We start from the raw sequence: 20,822 nt of genomic DNA, 5'->3' as shown, positions 1-20,822 counted from the left end.
AGTTCTATTGTCTGTTTTATCCATTGATACATCCTTACTTCCCAGCACCTAGTAGACACTTACTAAATATTGTTGTGTGAAGGAATAAAAGTTTCATCTGAGACCTACTGCATCTGAGAGTATCTAAGCTGAAGTAGTAAACATATGAACTATATCTTACTTTGTTACATTATCAGCTGTTGGAAGGGAATAATGGTACCTTTTTACTGTTCTGAACATAACCTTGTAAATGTTAAATAAATGTAAATTGGCCAATTACTGGAGACTATATATAATGAGCCAACTCGTTTCCCACATTTGTGTCTGCTTAAGTGACAGAGAGGCTGCCATGAATATTTAATGGATTTACTTGTGTACATAGTCATAAAACTCTCATCTCTTGCTTGCTACCATGAGAGAACTGGCTTCTTTCTGGATGAATGTGGTTGTTACTCTGGAGCCCTACATGTCCATGGAACCCCGTTGTTGGAGGCGGGTGTGAAGGATGGCCTGCGGGCCCAAGTCACCCCTTCCCATGCATCTGTGTTTTAGATCTCCCTTAAGACTTCTTGGAGCAAAGATACTTCGTCTAATAGAAAAGTCTGGATTACTCTGCTCTAGAGTTTCATATCTGTGCAAATAGCAAAAAGAAAAAGAATGAAAAAGAAAAATGAATGTGGTTGCTTAAAGAGTCGCCTCCCCACCCTCACCTTCCCTCGTTTTACATCTCTTTAAAATCTATGAATGCTTTGTGGATAGGTGTTTTTTGTTTTGACTCATCAAGTTGAGACACTTTATTATTTGCATTCTACTTTACTTCAGATGTTTTCATTTTAATTATCACATTCTGGTCTGGGTTGACAATAACTCCATCAGAAGAAAGTACTAAAATTTTAGTTCCTTACCGCTCCTCAGGGGTGTCTGATTAATGTAGTTCATTGGGGAATCTATTGGGAATAAGAAATGGGACAAAAAGCAGTTTTTATGAGGACATTTCAACAAGATCTGTTTTTAGTTTCCCTAATATTTACATGCTTTCCACGGGGGATGAGCAGGCCCTTGGCTCTCAGAGCCAGCGAGAATCTCTATGGCACCCGTGAAGATTAAAGAGTGTTTTTTCATGTAAAGACAGAAGCCTAATATACAGCTAATCTTTATTAAATTGGAAAAAAAAAATCTGTAGCTATTTGATCTCCCAAATCTGTTTTACTGTGTCAAAGCATATGCTGTGTGCTCGTGTTTCTGGAGAATTCTCTTGTGGAACAGCGATCACCCTCAGGTACAATAAAAAGGATCCGTAACCTAGAAAAAGGCCTCAGCACGGCTCATACATTCAGGGAAATCAATTAGTTAGATTTGGGAAGAATACCAAAATGGTTACTTGAACATTATATTGATATCAAAAAAAAAAAAAAACAAACCATGAAGGCGCTACTTAAGTAAAGTCAAAATATATCGTTGTTGGGGTATTTTCCCACATTACCCAGATGTACAAGATACGTAAACAGTTTTGATGAGGACCTCGTGAAGAATGCATAATGAGCCCTTGATTGAATCAGAATCATTTTAAACAGAAACATGTTTTTCAAAGGATGAGCTTGAAGTTCAATTGTAATTCTATTTGAGCCTAGAGACTTGGTATTAAAAAATGGGTTATGACCTGCTTTTTTTTTTCCTTTCCCCAAAACATTTCCCTCCCCGCTGTAAGCTCAGCTTGGTGGCAGCAGAATATGTTTAAAAATCCATTATGTTTTTTATTGGCCAGGACACTAATGGGGAGCCCCGTGACAGCTCTATTTTACGGGCTGAATACTTTAATTAGGCTGGTTACTGATCACTTGTTGGGATATCGATTGTGTCATTTATCAAAGAGCTGGGGAAAATTTTTTTGTTGTCCCTGTTGTTGTTGTTAAACCAGAGCACTTGACTATGCAAGGTAAGTCCTACCTCCCAGCCTGCCAGGGCTCTAGCTGCGATTCGGGGCTAGTCTGCACCCAAATGGTTGACTAACGGGACAGGGGCAAAGGGTAACACTGGGGGTGGAGAAGGTGTGATAAGCCTTGACAAAAAGTTCAAGAACTTTCAGCAGCTGAAAACATTTTAATTATGAAGACTGCTTGCATTGAATGTTTTAAATATTTTGTTTAACTAGCAGGAGACTGAATTTTTGTAACTAAAGAGGAAAGTATAAATCAAATGCATTGTTTGGGCCAAATGCTCTTTTTCGGAAGGAAAGCGCTTTGAGGAGCAGATCTATGTTTTTTAACTACTTCTTTAAAATCTGTTAGGAAGGTGCTTAATACGGGCGAGCGCACGGCCCAGTTCTCTGTGCCTCAGTCCTCGAGAGCAGGAACCAGACCTCTCTGCAGTCGGCCCTCTCCTCTTGGCTCTTCAGCACCTGTGGACTGTGGCTTGTGCGGGTGTCACTGTGGATATAGCAGTTTTAAGGAAACTGTGAATTTTTTACAGACTGTCAAAAATCAAAATAGAAGGGGGAAATATGGGGTAGGGGGAGAGGAAAAAGAAATCACAGGAGAACCACTGTCGGGCGTGGTCACAGCAGCTTGTTTTAGCTCCTGGCCAAAAGGTCCAGTGTCTGCAGTGGGACACACTCATGGCATTTCAGTGGCAAACCTGCCTTGGTTCTGACTTGTCCTCGAGCATATGCACTCAATTGCCAAGGGGGAGAGAGAGAGGAACCAGCTGGTTGGCAGAGAAACACCCTTGGCATGAAGTGTAATCTTATGTTGACACTGCCACAAGCTGTACTCCCAGATGGAAGAAGATTTGAAAGAAGCCAGTTGTAAGTGGCGGGAAAGAATAATAAAGTTAATCCTCTTTTGTGTTGGCTATCGGCACTCCTAATCCTTCACACCACAGTGTCAGTATTTTTTATCTTGTATTCAAAGATGTTTTAACTGATAGGGCCATTTTGATTTTCCACAGTTGAGGACTTAGGTGCAATAGATTCTTGAAAGATTATTCATGAATTCATCATTCTTTCACTTTGCTTCCACTGACCAAGTTGGGACATATTTAAAAAGCCAATGTAATACTTATTTTCATCCTTTAGGAGCAGGCAGAGTGCGGGGCACTTTCTAAGCCATGCTTTGAGAACTGTCAAAACGCTACAACCACCTCCAGGAGAAATGATAACAGTGCACTGCATCCATTGGGCACTTACAGTCCACAAGACAGACCCAAAGGTAAGATTCCATCCATTTTCGACTACTGCAAGTGGTGTCAGAAAACACGAGAGTGTTTGTTGGTTTGTTTGTTTGTTTCTAAAGGAACAAAGGGGAATTAATTAGACTAAGTGCAGACTTTGTTACTGTGAGTCATGAACACAGAAATGGGTGGGAGAGCTGACTCACAAGTTGTGAAGCAGATTCCTGGCATTGCCTCCAGTCTAAGTGACAGTTTCTTTGCTTGCTGCCCCAAACACGGAGGGTTATGTTTAAAACAAACCACGCCTGGAGAAAGAAAACGGCAAACTGTTATTTTTTCAAACAATCTGTTAATATTCGAAGTTACCAAGTGTAAATAACTGCTAACCTTACAAAATAGATGGTGTAGTATTAAACCATAAAATGGTCATAACACAGTTCACAGATTTATGCTTGCTTCCAAGTGCAGTAAACACCATGAACTGAGACCAAGATGTGATGGTTGGAATGTTCCCATACTGTCTCCCTACTCGGTCTTTCCTCGTTACCTTGTATGGATCACATTTTTGAGTAGAGTTCTACGTGTAAAAAAACGAATTTTCTTCAAAAATTATACTTTAGGTCGCCAACAAAGTCTTTATTTCCCCGCATCTCCTTTCTTTGGTTACCTTCATTTTTTTGGACTGCAAAAGCAATTGATAACCATTACGGAAAATTAAGAGAAAAGCTATAAAGAGAAAATTTAATGTTACTCGTATTTATGTCTCTTAAAAATACTGATCAGTAACATTATGTATATAATTCAACTTTTTCCTTCATGTAGATATGTGCACATAAAATGAAATGAAAATGAAATATACTGTATATAATGTTTAAGAACTTTTTAAAAATTAATAGCACATTATGAACATCTTTCTGTGCCATTGAATGTTCTGCAGGCTCTCATTCAGCCGTCTGTTGAGAGGAGATGCTGTTTACGTGCTCAATTCCTTGTTTACACTTATGAGGCCACCAAAATTTAGCTACGTGGAACAGTTTCTGAACTCTGAGACTTGTTAATCTGAGGTTCCTCTAGAATTAAATTGTTTCATCAGAATTTTTTCCTCTGAATTCCTCCATTTCAGTGAGAGGAGCAACAGCTGTGACCATTTATTAAATGTGGACTGTCTGTGAGATACTGTGTTAAGCAGTTTATACGCACACTCAGAGTGGGGAATATTATTCTCCTCATTTTACAGATGCAGAAATAGTCAGAGAGGAGGGTAAGTTACTAACCCAAGACCGTATGCTAATCACTGCAGAACCTGCAGACAGCCCCTGTCTCTCTGACTCAAGTTCATTCCCTAAACCACAGCGTGGGCCCTGTCTTACACTGGCCTCTTAAAACTGTTGAAGTCCTTTCATCTGATGCTAAGAATGTCCATTAGAAGCTGACTTGACTTTATGTCAGATAAAGACACAGTCAGTATCAGGGAAAAAAAAAAAAGAAAGAAAGAAATAGTGTATCTTTTCTCATCTTAATAAAATTAAAAATGTTCTTGACAGAAGCAAGATCTCCTGAGCCCTTCAGTCACAATAGCAGGAGAACCTGGAGAAGGAACAAAAAGTTTTTTTTCCACACTAGAAGAGCCTTCTCTGGAACTTCAAGAGAACTAGTTAAAGGGTACACTTAGGAAAAAAAAGTTTAAATAATAAAGTCCACTCAAGACACACGATAAAAATAAAATGCAGTGATACTTTGGAGCTTCAGTAGAATGTTGAGAGTTTGTATTTCCACTGAAGAATTTGAGTCCTTTAGGCACAGAACCACTGGGAAGTTCTGTCTCTCCCCTTTCTCCTAAGACATACATCTGTGATCCACAAGGTCCCTGTTACACTTCTTCCTCCCACCTTGATTTTCTAAGGTAACAACAAAAATCCAGTTCTTCTGATTTATATCTTAAAAAGCACTTTTTCATTTCTTTGTGGATCTGTGATACAATCCTCAGTTGTAAGAATTAGGCCTATCCAAAATGTGAAACAACCCAAGTGTCCAATAACAGATGAATGGATAAACAAAATGTGGTATATCTGTACAATGGAATATTATTTAGCCAGGAAAAGAAGTTCTGATATATGCCACAACATGGATGAACTCTGAAAACATTATGTTTAGTCAAATTAGCCAGACACAGAAGGATAACCACTGTGTGACTCCCCTTATATGAAATATCTAAAAGAGGCAATTTCATAGAAACAGTAGATTAGAGGTTACCAGGGACTGGGGGTGAGGAGAATGGGAAGCGACTGCTTAATGGTTATAGAGGTTCTGTCTGGGGTGATGAAAAGTTTTAGAAATAAATAATAGTCATATTTGCACATTGTGAAAATAATTAATGCTCCTGAATTATATAAGTTGACAATGGTTAAACTGACAAATTTTATGTGGTATTTAGTTTACGACAATAAAAAATAATTTCAAAAAGAAAAAAAGAATTAGTCCCATCAAAGCATAGATTTATTGCATTTTAATTGTAAGAGGCCAATAGATGAAATGCTCTTATTTTTTAATATAAGCCTGTTGACTGAGAAACCCAAGATATATATAACTGAATTTATAAACATGATTCTGTAGAAGAATATCATGATCATCACCTCTTTGTGATGTTAATATCATCTTCAGTTTTTAGAACCACTGAGTGCTCCTGAGTTTCAGATGCACGTGAGGTGGCGATAGGTCACTGAGTGAGTGTGGTCTCCCCACCACCAAGTCTTTTTAAGGAGCCCCCTTAGAAAAACAAGATTAGCTTGACGAAATAGAATGTCTCGTGAAGAGAGGAACTGTTACAGTCAAAACATTAAGTTTTTTTTCTTCCCTTCTTCCTTTCCTTTGTATATTTAAAAATCCAATGTTGAGACACTGTGTTCCACCTATTTTTGTAATAATAGTACATACCACCCACGGTTCCACTGTTATTTTTTATATATATACATATTCCTGTCAAACTGTTAGAGAGAAAAGGCATTTTTAGAACTAACGTTTGTAGAAATTGTTAACACCAGAAAATTCACATTCATGTGGGAGAATTGCTTGCAATGCCCTCAGTGGAGTGAGTGTGGTGCTCCAAGACAGTAACAAGGATGGAGGCTGTGTCCCAGCGGTTTACTATAAAATCCTATCAAGCATTTGAATGGTAATGAAGTGCACAAACACTGCATTTTCTGAAGAATCTTGCTGGCAGATCTCACCCGGGGCCACGTAATAGCCTAAACACAGTTTGCCTCTGGTTTGTTATTCCTTCTCTCTTCCTTGTTCTCATCTCCATTTGTACTCTTCCCCTGCCTCCTCCCCCTTTTCAGTTCAGATGAACTCCAGCCCCTGCCTCAGTCACCCGTTGCCCCACATCTGCCCAGAACCACCCACTAAGATCTCCTCCAGGCCTTTCATCCTTCTCCCAAATCAAATGTTTTGGTTCTATGTCCTGTCCCACCAGATCATGTTCCCCAGGGTCCTCTGAAGAGACACATAATAGTGTAATTACTTGTAATGTGTCTCCTCCCAGGAACCTGCATGTATCCACCCATCTGTAGCATACAAGGCATTACCTCTGCAGTGGTGGTCAGAAATTGAATTATACTTTTCAGTTGACTGAAGTTTATTGGATACTTCTATTGTGCAGAATGCACTAGGCTGCAAAGATGAATACGAAGCTGATATGATTTTCAAGAATCACATCCAAAAAACTAAAATACTTAGGAGTAAATCTGACCAAGGAAGTGAAACTTACTATACTTAAAGAACTGCAGTGCACCGACTGAGGAAATTAAAGATGACTGAACAAAATGGAAAGATATCCCATGATCTTGGATTGGAAGAATTAATATTGTTAAAATGGCCACACTACCCAAAGCAATCTACAGATTTAATGCGATCCCTATCAAATTACCCAGGACGTTTTTCACAGAACTAGAACAAATAATCCTATAATTTATGTGGAATCACAAAAGACCCAGAATTGCCAAAGTAATACTGAAGGAAAAGAGTGAAGCTGAAGGATTAACCCTCCCAGACTTCACATAATACTACAGAGCTACAGTAATCAAAACAGCATGATGTTGGTACAAAAACAGACATATGGATCAGTGGAACAGAAATAAACCCACAGACTTCTGGTCAGTGTTTGACAAAGGAGGCAATAATATACAGTGGAGTAAAGACAGTCCCTTCAGCAAATGGTGTTGGGCAGCTGCATGTAAATCAACAAAGTTAGAATACTCCCTCACATCATACACAAAAATAAACTCAAAAGGACTTAAAGACTTAAACATAAGACAAAACACTATAAACCGCTTAGAAGAAAACATAGGCAAAACATTATCTGACATAAATCTCAGCAATGTTTTCCTAGGGCAGTCTACCCAGGCAATAGAAATAAAAGCAAAAATAAACAAATGGGACCTAATTAAACTTAGGAGCTTTTGCACAGCAAAGGAAACCACAAGCAAAACAAAAAGACAATTTACAGAATGGGAGAAACTATTTGCAAAAGAGGAGACTGAAAGTGATTAATTTCCAGAATATATAAATAACTCATACAACTTAATAATTAAAAAGAAACATGCCGTGAAGACCTACAAGCAATTCTCCAATGAAGACATACAAATGGCTACAGGCACATGAAAAAATGCTCAATATTGCTAATTATCAAAGAAATTCAAATCAAAACTACAATGAGGTATCACCTCACACCAGTCAAAATGGCCGTCATTAAAACATTCACTAACAATAAATGGTGGAGGGGGTGTGGAGAAAAGGGAACCCTCCTATGCTGTTGATGGGAATGTAGTCTGGTGCAGATGTTATGGAAAACAGTATGGAGATTCCCAAAAAGCTAAAAATAGACTTAGCATATGATCCAACAATCCCACTCCTGGGCATATATCTAGAGGGAACTTTAATTTGAAAAGGTACATGCACCCCAATATTCATAGCAGCATTATTTACAGCAGCCAAGACACGGAAACAATCTAAATGTCCATCAACAGATAACTGGATGAAGAAGTTGTGGTATATTTATACAGTGGAATACTACTCAGCCATAAAAAAGAATAAAATAATGCCATTTGCAGCAACAGGGATAGACCTGGCGATTGTCATTTGAAGTGAAATAAGCCAGAAAGAGAAAGAAAAAAACCATATGATATCACTTACATGTGGAATCTAAAAAATAAAAAAGACAGATGAACTTATTTATAAAACAGAAACAGACTCATAGACATAGAGAACAAACTTACGGTTACCAGGGGAGGAAGTGGGTAGGAAGGGATAAATTGGGAGTTTGAGATTTGCAGATACTAACTACTATATATAAAATAGATAAAAAATGTGTACTTATATACACAGGAAACTTTATTCAATATCTTGTAGTAACCTGTAATGAAAAGATTCCATCCATCCAGGGCCAGATCAGAAAAGGGTAGAAGGGCAATAGAGTTTGCGACTATAGACTAAGGCTTATCAAGCTATGGCCCTGGCCCCAGACCGGCCTGCCAGCTGGCCTTGTGCATCAAGTTTCATTGAACACAGTCGCACCCATTCATGTATGTACTGTCTGTGGTCATCTCTGCACTGCTGTGACAGACTTGAAGAGTTGCAACAGAGATCCTGTAACCCACAAAGGATGAAATATTTACAATCTGGCCCTTTGCAGACAAAGTTGGCTGACTCCTGCTTTTAGACTGTTCTTTTAAATTTTTTTTTAATTGAACTATAGTCAGTTTACAATGCTGTGTCAGTTTTTCATGTACAGCATAATGCTTCAGTCATACATGAACATACATATATTCATTTTCATTACAGGTTACTACAAGACTACAAAGTTGACTAATTTGCCCACGTTCATCCAGCATTAGGAACCGTGATTAGAAACATGCAGCCTTGCTCCACAAACCATACTCTTAACCAGGATGCTCTATAGTTTTTTCATACGTTAGTTAATATTTTCATTAATGATGAGCATTAAATGCCATAATGTATATAATGCTTAGCTCAATGTGTGGTACACAATAAGATCTCAACAGACTCTACTTGTTAACTAGTTATTGTAGTATTCAGTATGCATGTTTATTTTTTTCCATGTAGAATAGACTGAAAAAGCAAACATTTTTAGTAGGGAGGAAAGCCAGGATTCTGACCCCAGTCTTTTGCTTCCAAGGCCCCAAACCCAGGGTTTTCCACTACAACACAGATGCAATGGAGTTTTTTTTTTTTTTTTTTTTTTTACCACTACTAATGGTGTCTAATGGTGAGTGGATATACTGTCTTATCTCATGATTTTTTTAAGCATTTTTTGTCACTGAGGCAAATGCTTAAATCACCACCTAATCCAGAGCATTTATTATAGGGTCCTGTTTACAAAAATGCTAAGTCATAAAAGAAATGGCTTGTTAATCTTCCACAGATCACAGATAATGAATGTCCGCCTTCCCTAGATGGGAAAAGGTAGTTAAGATACTGGGCTTTACTTGCCTGGGGTTGCCAGCAGGTCACCAGCACAAAAACATATTAGCCGGCTTGGTCTCCTCATTCAGGCTGTATTAGATGTCGTTGAATCCTTCAGTTCTGTATGAGGACTTAATTCATTTCAGGGTTGGTTTCTGTGTTGGTGAAATTGCGTCTGAGAGATGGACTGAAACAGAACCAGGCACTGAACAGGTCTGCCTGCCGCTGACTACAGCTTCATTTGTTCTTTGTTTATAGAGCTCTTGCTTCCCAATGACAGATGGGCCGAGAGCAAAGCACCACCCTCTCCCCCACCAAATCCCGTTCTGGAATTGGGCCTTGAAGATTACAGCCACAGGTATCGATAAAATGATATATTGTAAATGTTCCCCGTTATGGTTTTTCTGGGAAAACGCAGCAACCTTATTTTAACTCTATTTCTTTCCAGAATGGAAATCTCATAGTATCTATAATTCCTTTCCAGTGAAAGCTTCTCATAGCTAATATTAATAGCTGAGATTGTTCGTATTTTTCTTCCTGGAATTTAAAATTCATCGTATGTTATTAAAGTACTTAGGAAAATTGTTGAATTTGCTTTTACCATGTTAAAAACTGGAAAGGTGGAACTCAAAGAAAAGTTATTTGTTAAGGTATAAAACAAAATTGAGAAGACATAAGCTTCATTTTTTTTTCTCATTTGTAGTTGGCAAACCCTAAAAGTATTTTTAAAATAGATATTCCAAGGAAGTTAATGGAATCTAAAAATTAAAGCACCACCATATATAATCTAAACTATTGAAACAAGTGCCCGATATTATATCCACTCTGTAATAGAAACCAAAAAATCAATAATTTTTAGAATCACACAAGCATGAGAGAGAGATTTACTAAGCATACACACCTTTTGACTAGTAGAATTCATAGATTTTGTTCTTCTGATGAGTTTTAAAAATCATTAACTTGTCCCTTTGCTATTTTCTATATTTATTATGCCTGTTAAAAACTGTGTATTTTATTCTGTTCTGTGTCTCATGATAATCCTGTGAAAATTTTTCATTTTTCTTGCCGCAATGCTTGGGTCATTCCTATTATGCTTTTTATTACAATCGTCTAAAAATAAAGCAATATAACAAGAGTATAGCTAGCTTATCAGCTGGAAGCTTACCTGTGTTTAGCTATCTCTGATTCTTACATTTTTGAAGTCAGCCATCTTACTCAAAGTACAGTTTCTTGAATTAGATTGATAATCACAACAATTTTCTAGATCAGTATCTCTAGAGGTTTCTTGAGTGAAAATCTGGACGCATTTAATTTTGTTCATTCATTTCCATTGTCTGCCTCAATCCTGAATCAAACGTGACAGTTTGGTAGCATTAAAAAGCCCATTTTAAAAATAATTTCTTTCATTCTACTTAACCGTTTATCCAAGGTATGTAAGTGAAACTGTTGGAAGACTGCAGAGATAAGTCAGATATAAACCTGTGATACTGTATTTGTAATAAATATGTATTTAGTCTTAGTTCCATTTTTGGCACCAAGCCTCTAAAATCCTTGGAATTTCCTAAGTATCAAGGCTGATAAAGGTGCCTTATGTTAATGAGGTGGCTTCTGGAGGCACCTGAGGAAGGGGACTGGTTGCCAGTAGAGCCAACCTTGTGTTTAGTAGGTTGGAACTTGCAGGCTCACTCAGAGAGGTGAACATTGAATCAGTTGACAATAGCCAGTGATTTAATCAGTCATGCTATGTAATGAAGCCTTCGTAAAAACTCAGAAGGACAAGGTTCAACCCAGGTTGGTGTATATGTGGAGATGTGGGAGAGGGGCGTACTCAGAGAGAGCCTGGAGGCTCAGATCCCCTTCCCACATACTCTGCCCTATGCAGTTCTATATATGGCTGTTCCTGAGTTATATCCTTTATAATAAACCAGTGATCTAGTAAGTAACATATTTCTTTGAGTTCTGTGAGCTACTTTGGAAAATTAATCAGACCCCAGGAGTGGGTCTTGGGGACCTCTGATTTATAGCCAGTTGGTCAGTACTACGGGTGACAACATGGACTTGAGATTGGCATCTGAAGTTCAAGGAGGGGTCGTTGGAACCTCCAGTCTATAGCTGGTCAGTCTGAAGTACAGGTGACAACCTGAGCTTGCAGATGGCATCTGAAGTGGAGCGTGGGGGGCTGTCTTGTAGGGCTGAGCTCTCAACCTGTGGGACCTGGTGCTTTCTCCAGGTAGAGTGGAGGTGTGGGGGAACCCCCACAACACACATTAAAACTGGGTCCAGGAACCCAAAAGGAAACCCGACCCTCAAAAAGACGGTGGGCTACTAGGTAAAAGCGACAACTAGAACATAAGGTACAAAGTGACCTTAGCCAGGAGGTGTAGATAAACTGCTCTGGACACCTGAGGCAGAGAGAGGAATGCTCCTAAGCAGAGGAAGCAGGGAACATGTTAAGGAAAAAGTAACACTTGAGCTGAACCTTAAAATACGAGTAGAAGGGTGGACCTAGAAGACCCAAGGAGGAAGAGAGTTTCAGAGAGAGGGAAGGGCAGAAGGCACAGATGGAGATGGGAAAGTAAGTTGATTTGGGCAACTTGTATCCTGGCTGACTGGCCAGCTGATCAAGTCCAGAGTGCAGGGACAGAGAAGACAGACTGCATCTGGAAGATAGTAAAATCTTACAGTAGGGGATTCAGCAGATAAGATCCGGGTTTTAGTTGTGTACAACATGGATTAGATAAATGGAGGAGAGTTAGTTCTGCTAGAAGCCAGAGACTCTGTGGATCCCTTTGGGGGCAGTTGCAGTAGAAGATACTGAGGGCCTGTGCTGGGGAGGATGGGGAGAAACTTCCTGTTGAGAAATCTTCAGGGGACAAAGACAGTTCAGGGATATTTCAGAGAGAACATTACTGAGAATTCGCAACTGCCTTTTTGGCTGCTTCAGGATCTCCACAGATTTTTTCCCTTTTCTTTGCAGTAAAACATGTTTCTCCATGATCTTGGGGAAAAGGGGGGAAAAAAAAAAAGCCTATACTGGCTCTCACTGCTGTAAATATCACATAGTGTGAACCAGTAACTTCCAGCTCCTTCTCACCCTCCTCCTCCCTAAACTACTGTGTTTAGACTCCATTCTCGCCCTTGACTAGAACTGCTCTTTTCAATCAAAAGTGTAACTTTTCTCAGGCTTGAGTCTCCTTTAGTCTTTTTTTGATTATTGCCATTCATTTGCTCACTTACCCATTCAGAAGTATTCATGGAACTCTTAGCTAGGCACTGTTGAAGGTACTTGAATGGATTGTAAAGGGTCCCTGCCCGCAGGGAACACAGTGTCCTCGTGAACAGACAGACACACACGGATCCTTAGGAAGCAGCCTGCTGAGCAGTAGATGCAAAATGCTGCTGGAGCCCAGAAGAATGAGCCACTAACTCTGCCTGCAGGTGTCGAGGAAGGTTTTAGAGGACAGAGAATGTTTGAAAGGTTTCTTGAAGGATGGAAAGGAATTTACTAGGCAGAGAATTGGTGGGACGGGCAATTTAGGGTAGGGAAACCAAATGATGGGAGAGGGGAAATGCATAGTGTGTTCAGGGTGGCTGATCACTGAACACTGGGGGAGGAATCAACAGGAAAGCATTGTCTGCCGTGCCTTGTGAGCGCCACCTTCTCCAGAAAGCAGTGGAGAAGCGTTGAAGGGTTTCAAGCCTTGGCGGTGACAGTATCAGGTTACATGAATTCAGCTGTGGAGGATACATGGCTGGGGGAGGCCCTAGACAAAGGTGCCAGTCTGGGAGTACTGGTAAGGGAGGAGAAGGGCTTGAATGGAGAGAGGAGCAGCATGGCTGGAGAGGAAGGGACAAAGCCAAAGACATTTCCGAGATGGAAGGAACAAATCTGAAGCTTTGAAACTCTCTCTCTCTCTTTGGATCCCATGACCTGCACCATCCTGCAGGCTGCTGTGTTGCCTAGGTGACCAGCAGCGGTGGGGGTTTGGATGTGTGAAACTTAGGGTCAGGGAAGTGTTGGAAGGGAGCCAGGAGGCTTGAGCCAAGGAGGTTGTCTTGTCTTTAAAAAAGAAAAAAAATTTTTTTTAAACCTTCTAAAGAGGAAGAGAGGGCTTTAAGGGGTGGAACCAGTCTTGTGAAACAAAAAACTGCTGTTTGATGAGGAGTGAAAACCAAATTTGATCAAGCTTATGCCTGTACTTTGAACCAAAATGAAATCTGGAATTTACTAAATTTATTTGTACTGTTATGGGGCAGTTATAGCTCAGTTGTAGAGCATGCACTTAGGATGCACAGGGTCCTAGGTTCAATCCCCAGTCCCTCCATTAAATATATATATATAAATAAATAAACCTGATTACCTCCCATATCCCCCCAAAAACAATAAAAAAATTATTAGATGAAAATTTAGGATATGTGTTTCTAAATAAAATACATATACATATGTGTATGTGTATATTATACATTTTCTACATGATACCTCAGGGAGAGTTTAAGGCAAATCAACAGCAAACAGAATATATTGAATTTTATTAACAGTTGAGGCAACATTTAGTTATCCCCTACGTGCTCATGTTTTCCCTCCCTCCTGGTTCTCTCTCAGTTCTCTGTCTGTCTCTCTTTCACACGTGACCTGCGTCAACTCTCGCTCCCAGCAGCCAATTGTTGAAGCTGATTCACGGCCACCGGAGACCTCAGACATCATCTTTGTGGCTGCCCCATGAAACCTTCCCCTGCCTTTTTATTTCAGACTGTTCTCCTTGAACATTCATGCCGGGGTCTTATGTGTCTTTCTCATTCCTGACTTGTCACCCTATTCAGGACACTGGCATATGTTTCATGCTGCCCTTATTTATTCATTATGCAGCATAATTTGACATTGAGTATTGTTTCTCTTTGATAGATCCCCTGGTTGTTCATGCTGAAAACACAGTCTTTATCTAAGATACGTCTTTGGCCTGTTGTCAACTTCCAGCTACCACCATAGCCCACTCGGCCATGAGCACATGCTAACTGCCTACAGAATTAAAATATGTCATATTTCATAGTTAATCATTGTGTCACCCTCTCACACCAAAAACTTTCAGTATGTAGCATAAAATTACAAACTGTTTTACTAATCTAATGTGGGTGTTTTCACATTAACCAGTTTTTTCACATTAGCCAATGTTGTGAACCAGTATTTTCGCGTTAACCAATTCAATACTACACTCATCATTCAAGTGCATTATATGTTCACATTGGCTCTAGTCCCCTCTCGGCTCATATTACACTTACTTCCCTCCTTAAATATCTGCCAATCTGATATCAGCATAATTTCTATTTTGTACAATGGCACTAGGGGTCCTTTGATAGAAGGTTTTCAAAGTGTACCCTTGGCCACGTTGAAAACAATGGTAACAGAAGTACCTATCACCATGATCAATTTAATGGACGTATCCAAGTATACACACACACCCACACCCACACATGCGCGCGCGGATATTTGTTGCATTCATACATATAAAGCAGCTTTTTATTTCTTTGATCATCCTTGATGGGATCTCCACATCTCTACAAAAAATTCACTTTGTTTAGACTGATCCTTACTTGATGTGACTGCAGTGCCATCTTGGTTTTTGAATGGGGATGGGGTTAATTGTTTCCCAAGTGTCTGGGAAAATTTGAGTTCTTACTCTTAAATTGGTCAAGTAATGCTGAGTTTGGTCAACTAAGACAGTAAAGTCGGTTAACCAAAACATTATTCAGCTGGGTAGATTCCCTTTGTCTGCCTTGAACAGAGCACTTGAAATGCAGTGTGATCTGTTTTAATGAAGAATATTCATGTTGGTCCTAAACTGCCTCCCGAAAAGCTTTCATTATAACATGTGGCATCTGCTTTGATTAACCCTTTGGTTTTCTTTTATCTCATGACATGCACCACTCTGTTGACACAAAAAGCAAACCTAGATGCAAGCCACCTACGAGGGTGTGTGTGGCTTTGCACTAAGAGGGAAAGTTTGGTTTCTGTGGATTCAGGGTCAGGACAACCTATGTCCTAGGCTGGGCACCATTTTAACCAAAGCTTTTGTGGCTCTGGGAAACCTTCAAGAAAGCATGGTTCTGGTCCTGACTTTGCCACTGGCCAGCTGTGTGACCTTGAAACATCAGTGGACACTTTGGGCCTCAGTGTCTTATCTACAAGAGGAAGAGTTAGATGGGGTGAACTTTAATGCCTTCCAGCTCTTAAATTCATTGATTCTGTGAAGACCATGAGTCTTTCTGACACTAAAACCACATATCACCAGAGATCAAAGGATGGGAAACTGAGCACAAATAAAGGTCAAATAACACTTTTAAAGTCAAGTGCTTCAGAAACATTAGCGCTCAAGGAGAAGCTCAGGTTGACCATAGCACCTCAGAATTCTTCTTTAAAATGGGCTGAAACAATTCAAACATTGCTGTTATGCCAGGCCAGTGTCAGCAGCACTAGTGGGTCAGGATTTTTGTACACAGCTGGCGCATGTTGCCACCATCACTGGGTCCACCTCTCATGTGCTTTATGTCAGTAGCTTTCTCTATTGAGAATGCAGCCAGACACCAATACTAAGAACCCAAAAAGAAAAAGCTTCATCATCCTGAAGGATAGATTTAAACTTCTGTCCTGTTACATGCAAATTGTATTTGCATATAACATCCTCCCATATACTTTAAATCACCTAATACAATGTAAGTGCTATGTAAATAGTTGCCAGGGCATGGAAAATTCAATTCTTGCTTTTGGGAGCTTTTTGGAAATTTTTTTTCCTGAATATTTTTGATCCCAGATTGGATGACCCTAGAATGCAGTCTGGAGGAAATGGAGGGTGCACTGTATAGTTCTTTGCCGGACAGTATGTCAGGCACTCCTTCAAAGACCGCTTTGACCTCCAGAAGTAAAGAAAAGGGTTAAGCGCTTGCTTTTACTGTGCTCTTATTGTGTGCTAGGCACTCCTGTCGGTATTTAACGTATCTTAGTTTACTTTATCATTACCGCAACTTTATTGAGTAAATTCTATTACTGTCCATTTTATGCACTAGTGAACTGAGGTCGCGCACCCTGGCATCTAGCGCCCAAGCCCAGGGCCCTAAACATCATACCACTTCCCTTCTAAATAGGAGGGGAGAAGGGCTCTTAGTCGCAGGCCCACAGAGAGTCTGACAAAAAAGAAGGCAAAGAAACTGTAAAAAAAAAAAAAAAAAAAAAGGATAACTTGAAAAACAGACATTTAAAGTCTTTTGGGGAAAAAAAAAAAAGTTTATTCATCTACTTATTTGTTTCCTAAATGCTTCTGTAGCACATACTCTGCGCCAGACACTGTTCTCCTTACTTTACAAATCTTTATAGCTCATTCTATCTCTTAACCCTACGAGGTAGGGAGCTTAATTATACCCATTTTGGAAACAGAGAGGCTCATGGGCTCGCCCAGGTACCACGGGTAGGAACGAGCAGAGCCAGGGTTTAGAACTGGGCGGACCTGCTCCGGTGTCTGTGCTTTTGCGGGCTGTGCTGTATTACACTATATCCCAATAATGGAGGCTCGTTCATTCAGCAATATTATTATTGCTGCAAGGCAATATTAAATATGCATGACTAATAAGTTTCAAGAAAAGATTAAACTTATTTTGGTATATTAGGCTAAGAAAGCGAGATCCCCTGTATGTTTTAGAAGGATTCTCATTCAAATTAGTTGAATTTTCTGGTGGTTGTTTTCTTGTTTATAGTGTCAAATCCCAACTGTTTGAAAAAAACGCAACCTCATTACTCTCAGATTTACAAAGAAACTTGATTGGAGTTTTCACTGTATTTAAGATGAGAATAAAATTGTGTTGAAATGAGCTACCATATTTACTTTCTAAATACATGAGAGTACCAAGGGAGAAAGAGACTGTAATTTAATTTATGAAAAGTGTATAAATACAATTTCTTTCTAGATCAAGAAATAAGGTATTGTCTGTAAATTGTCTTACATAATCTCCTCCATCTTCAAGCAGAATAAATAAAATATTCAGCAGAAATAGAATTCTTTGAGATTGAATACAAGTACTGTAATGGGCATTTGATGTATCTTGTGTCTAAATTGTCAACTGTGCTTTTCCTGTTATTTCCTGTTGGTATTATTGATGAGCAGGCTATTTGCTTAGCATTAACATTAGTTTTAGAAAATAGGCCTAAATAAAGTAGAAAACCAAACTACTGCAGCCATTAGTCATTCAACAGGATGGTTTTCTCTAAAGGATACAGCCCTTTCACTTGTTTTTAAAGGAAGGGCGCGCTGGGCGCACAGATCTCTCTGAACCTGCTTTCAGGCTGTGCTGATGTCAAGCGACATCCTTTGACGCTCCAGTGCTTTCCAGGTTCGCCTTCCCCACTTAAAGTTATATATTGTACAGCAGGATCCCAATTAGCAGAAATCAGTGAAGAGGAAAACATGATATTAGCCGGAGAATATTATTTAAATTGCAGATTGTGATAAAACACATGAAAACAGAGTTGCTCCATCTCATAAAAGAAACCTGAGGTTCAAGAAGTGGTAGAAATGTAGGGTTGGGAGCTGTAGGGGGAGCGATGAGGGGCTGTGCTTGAAATGAGAACTGCTGCCTTCTGGGGAGGGGGAGGAAGATCATATTCTGAACCTAAATACGGCATATGGCTTCTTTCTGCAGCTCTGGGGTGGACTCAGCAGTGTATTTTCCAGATCAGCACATCAACTTTAGATCTGTGACACCAGCCAGGCAGCCTGAATCAATGAATCTGAAAGCCTCAAAGAGCATGGACCTTGGTAAGTGAGGGTGAGGTGACATCCAGGTCAGCTCTCCAGCCTCCACCCATCTGTCTTCCTGAGTGTCCTGTCTTTGCTTCTTCAACTCCAGCCTTAGGGGGCCAGGTCCGCTAAAGCCTGGAGGAGGGGAGATGCTCATCTTCTCTTCCCATCTCCTCTCACACGTTGAATTGTAATTACCCCTTTTTAAAAGAGAGATAAATGACGTTTTTGTAAAGTGGTCTGCATAGGTCAGGAAAATGTGAGTATTCCTTCCGGAGAATCTGAATGCCGTAAGCATCTTTTTCTTGTCTGCTGGTTCCTTTCCACTTCTCGTTGTCCGTACCTATTGCAGGGCCTGGGAAAGTGATGTGATTGAATCCTCTTCCATGGGATGCCCCGTCTCTATGTGCAGTGAATAGGGAGGGCAGCAGTGGAGATTTATCACTTTAAATGCCCGTCTCCAAATCCTGTAACACCATATAGGGGGCCTCGGTTTACCAGATTAAGGGTAACAAGGTACCCAGGGTTCATGCCTAGACAACCTCATCGAAGTTCTGAGTCCCTCAGGGAATTCCTGGGTAACCGTTGGCTGCCAGGGCCTCTCCAAACTGTGGGCCCCAGGCCCTGAAATGTGAGACCCTGGAAGACATCTCAGATACCCAAGAACATCGCTGTCCTCCCAAGGACTCAGAGAGAGCGAGCTATTAGAGTACGGTGCTGGTGCAAACTAAATTCTCAGCAAAATATTCATTGCTTCCGGAATGTTCAGTGGCCAAAATTTGCATTTTTTTTTCCTTGAGGCACATTACATATTTCATTAGTAGCAACAAGAAAATAGAATAATCAAAACTGCATGTTCCACAAAACAATCTGATAAATAGTGCTTATCTGTTACTCATTTACAGGAGTTCAAAAAAGTGTTCCATCCTGATGAAACCAGAGAAATTAATTCTGTTTTCTATAAATTAACTAGATCACTGGGGTACATTTGCTCTAATCATCTACAGTGAGAGACTGATAGAAAGCCTTAACAAGGAAGCTGTCTGGAGCACTGGTCAGAACAGGGTATTTTCTCAAGCATGAGCTTCTGACAGACCACAGGAATAATGTGTGACAGTGATATAGGTGATTACTAATAATTTAAGGAGCAATTTATTTTTATAGAGTGCTTGATAAATATTTCCTGTTCTGTCTTCCCAGTTTCTCTATAAAGAAGATGAATGGATAAAAACTGCTCTTCATTTGGGGCAAGAAATATATTACTGTTTTCCTCATTTAGTTTAAAAAAAAAAAAGAACAGTGGCCAAGGTTTTAAAAATCTCTGCAAAAGAAAATAAAATAGCATCCATTTTAAGAGAGAAAAAATGATCACATCCATAAAAATAAAACCTAAGGCATGTCCAGAAACAGAATTTGTTTATATTTTTTGATTACTGAAAACTTTGTTTTTGAGTTTTCTTTTTTAGATTGAAATAGCCCTTGCAAAATATATATAGTTGGCAGTCGCCCGTTGCACTTTATTGTACTTATACCATAAATGACAATAGTAACATTTGTTCAGTTTAATTAACTGGGCAAAGGTCATGAGCTATTTTCTTCAGGACACAGGTATCTAACTAAAAAAATATTGGCTTAAATGCACCATACAGCACAAGTGGTAAAATATGCTACAAAAACATTTTTAAAGTAACTGTCAAAGTTTGGTCCCTTCCAGGAAGTGCCAAATTAAAGCTAACACTCTTGTAGAGGGCTCTTGGGGTCAACCTTCTAGAAACATTCTGAACCCCTATTCCCAGAACAATGAGTGAGCTCAATAAACATGTTGATTTTCTCAGTGAGTAAACTCAGATGATGCCAGAATGGTAAACATTTGGAAGTGTCTTTCCTGTTTGATTAGATGAAAAGAATATTGGAAGTGGTTTAGCTTCCCACATACATAGCACTGGGCCAGTGTAAAGAATTAATGTATTTTCTAAAAAGGTTGGTGACTGTGCTCATAGGAATAATCCTCTCAGCAGGGTCAAGATGCATTCTTCAAAACGTAAAGAAAAAAAAATAAAATCCCAAGGTATTTAGGCTGAATAGCAAATTAGTGCTATTTGACTATTTTTGACCTAGAGAAACAGCAATTTGATACGGTTCACAATAAAAAAGGCTAAAGCCTCCTATTTATTATATAATTCATGTTGGGTGTTCCTCCTTTGAAAGCCGTTAACAATCTTCAAAGGCGAATAGGCCTCATTGGCACCTTCTTTGTTTTTGTTTGTTTTATTTTGTGCTGTTGAGTCTGCACTAGTATTTTCACTGGCAGATGATGTTCGAATCATTTTAAAAGTGAGTGGGTTCCGTTTATTTCTTTTTACTTGTGTTTCCGAAGACAGTAAATTCTTGTGAAAAGTAAAGCCTTCTCAC

The 20,822-nt window shown here is 39.5% G+C and overlaps 1 protein-coding gene across 4 annotated transcripts in view; it reads left to right on the top strand.

Moving 5' to 3' along the window:
* Nucleotides 1–20,822, top strand: part of PARD3B (par-3 family cell polarity regulator beta) — a 944,975-nt gene that overhangs the window by 533,116 nt on the left and 391,037 nt on the right. For all 4 annotated transcript variants that reach the window (XM_074364121.1, XM_074364119.1, XM_074364120.1 and 1 more), the window contains exons 13-15: nucleotides 3,053–3,185; nucleotides 9,886–9,985; nucleotides 18,313–18,428. In XM_074364121.1, coding sequence (XP_074220222.1) covers nucleotides 3,053–3,185; nucleotides 9,886–9,985; nucleotides 18,313–18,428 — 349 coding nt within the window. The remainder of the gene's footprint in view (nucleotides 1–3,052; nucleotides 3,186–9,885; nucleotides 9,986–18,312; nucleotides 18,429–20,822) is intronic.

This window comes from Camelus bactrianus, chromosome 5 (genome assembly GCF_048773025.1).
Source record: "Camelus bactrianus isolate YW-2024 breed Bactrian camel chromosome 5, ASM4877302v1, whole genome shotgun sequence".
In the NCBI taxonomy this organism is placed as follows: domain Eukaryota; kingdom Metazoa; phylum Chordata; class Mammalia; order Artiodactyla; family Camelidae; genus Camelus; species Camelus bactrianus.
Note: the sequence above shows the minus strand (reverse complement) of the source record. Positions and strands in the feature narration are given on the sequence as shown.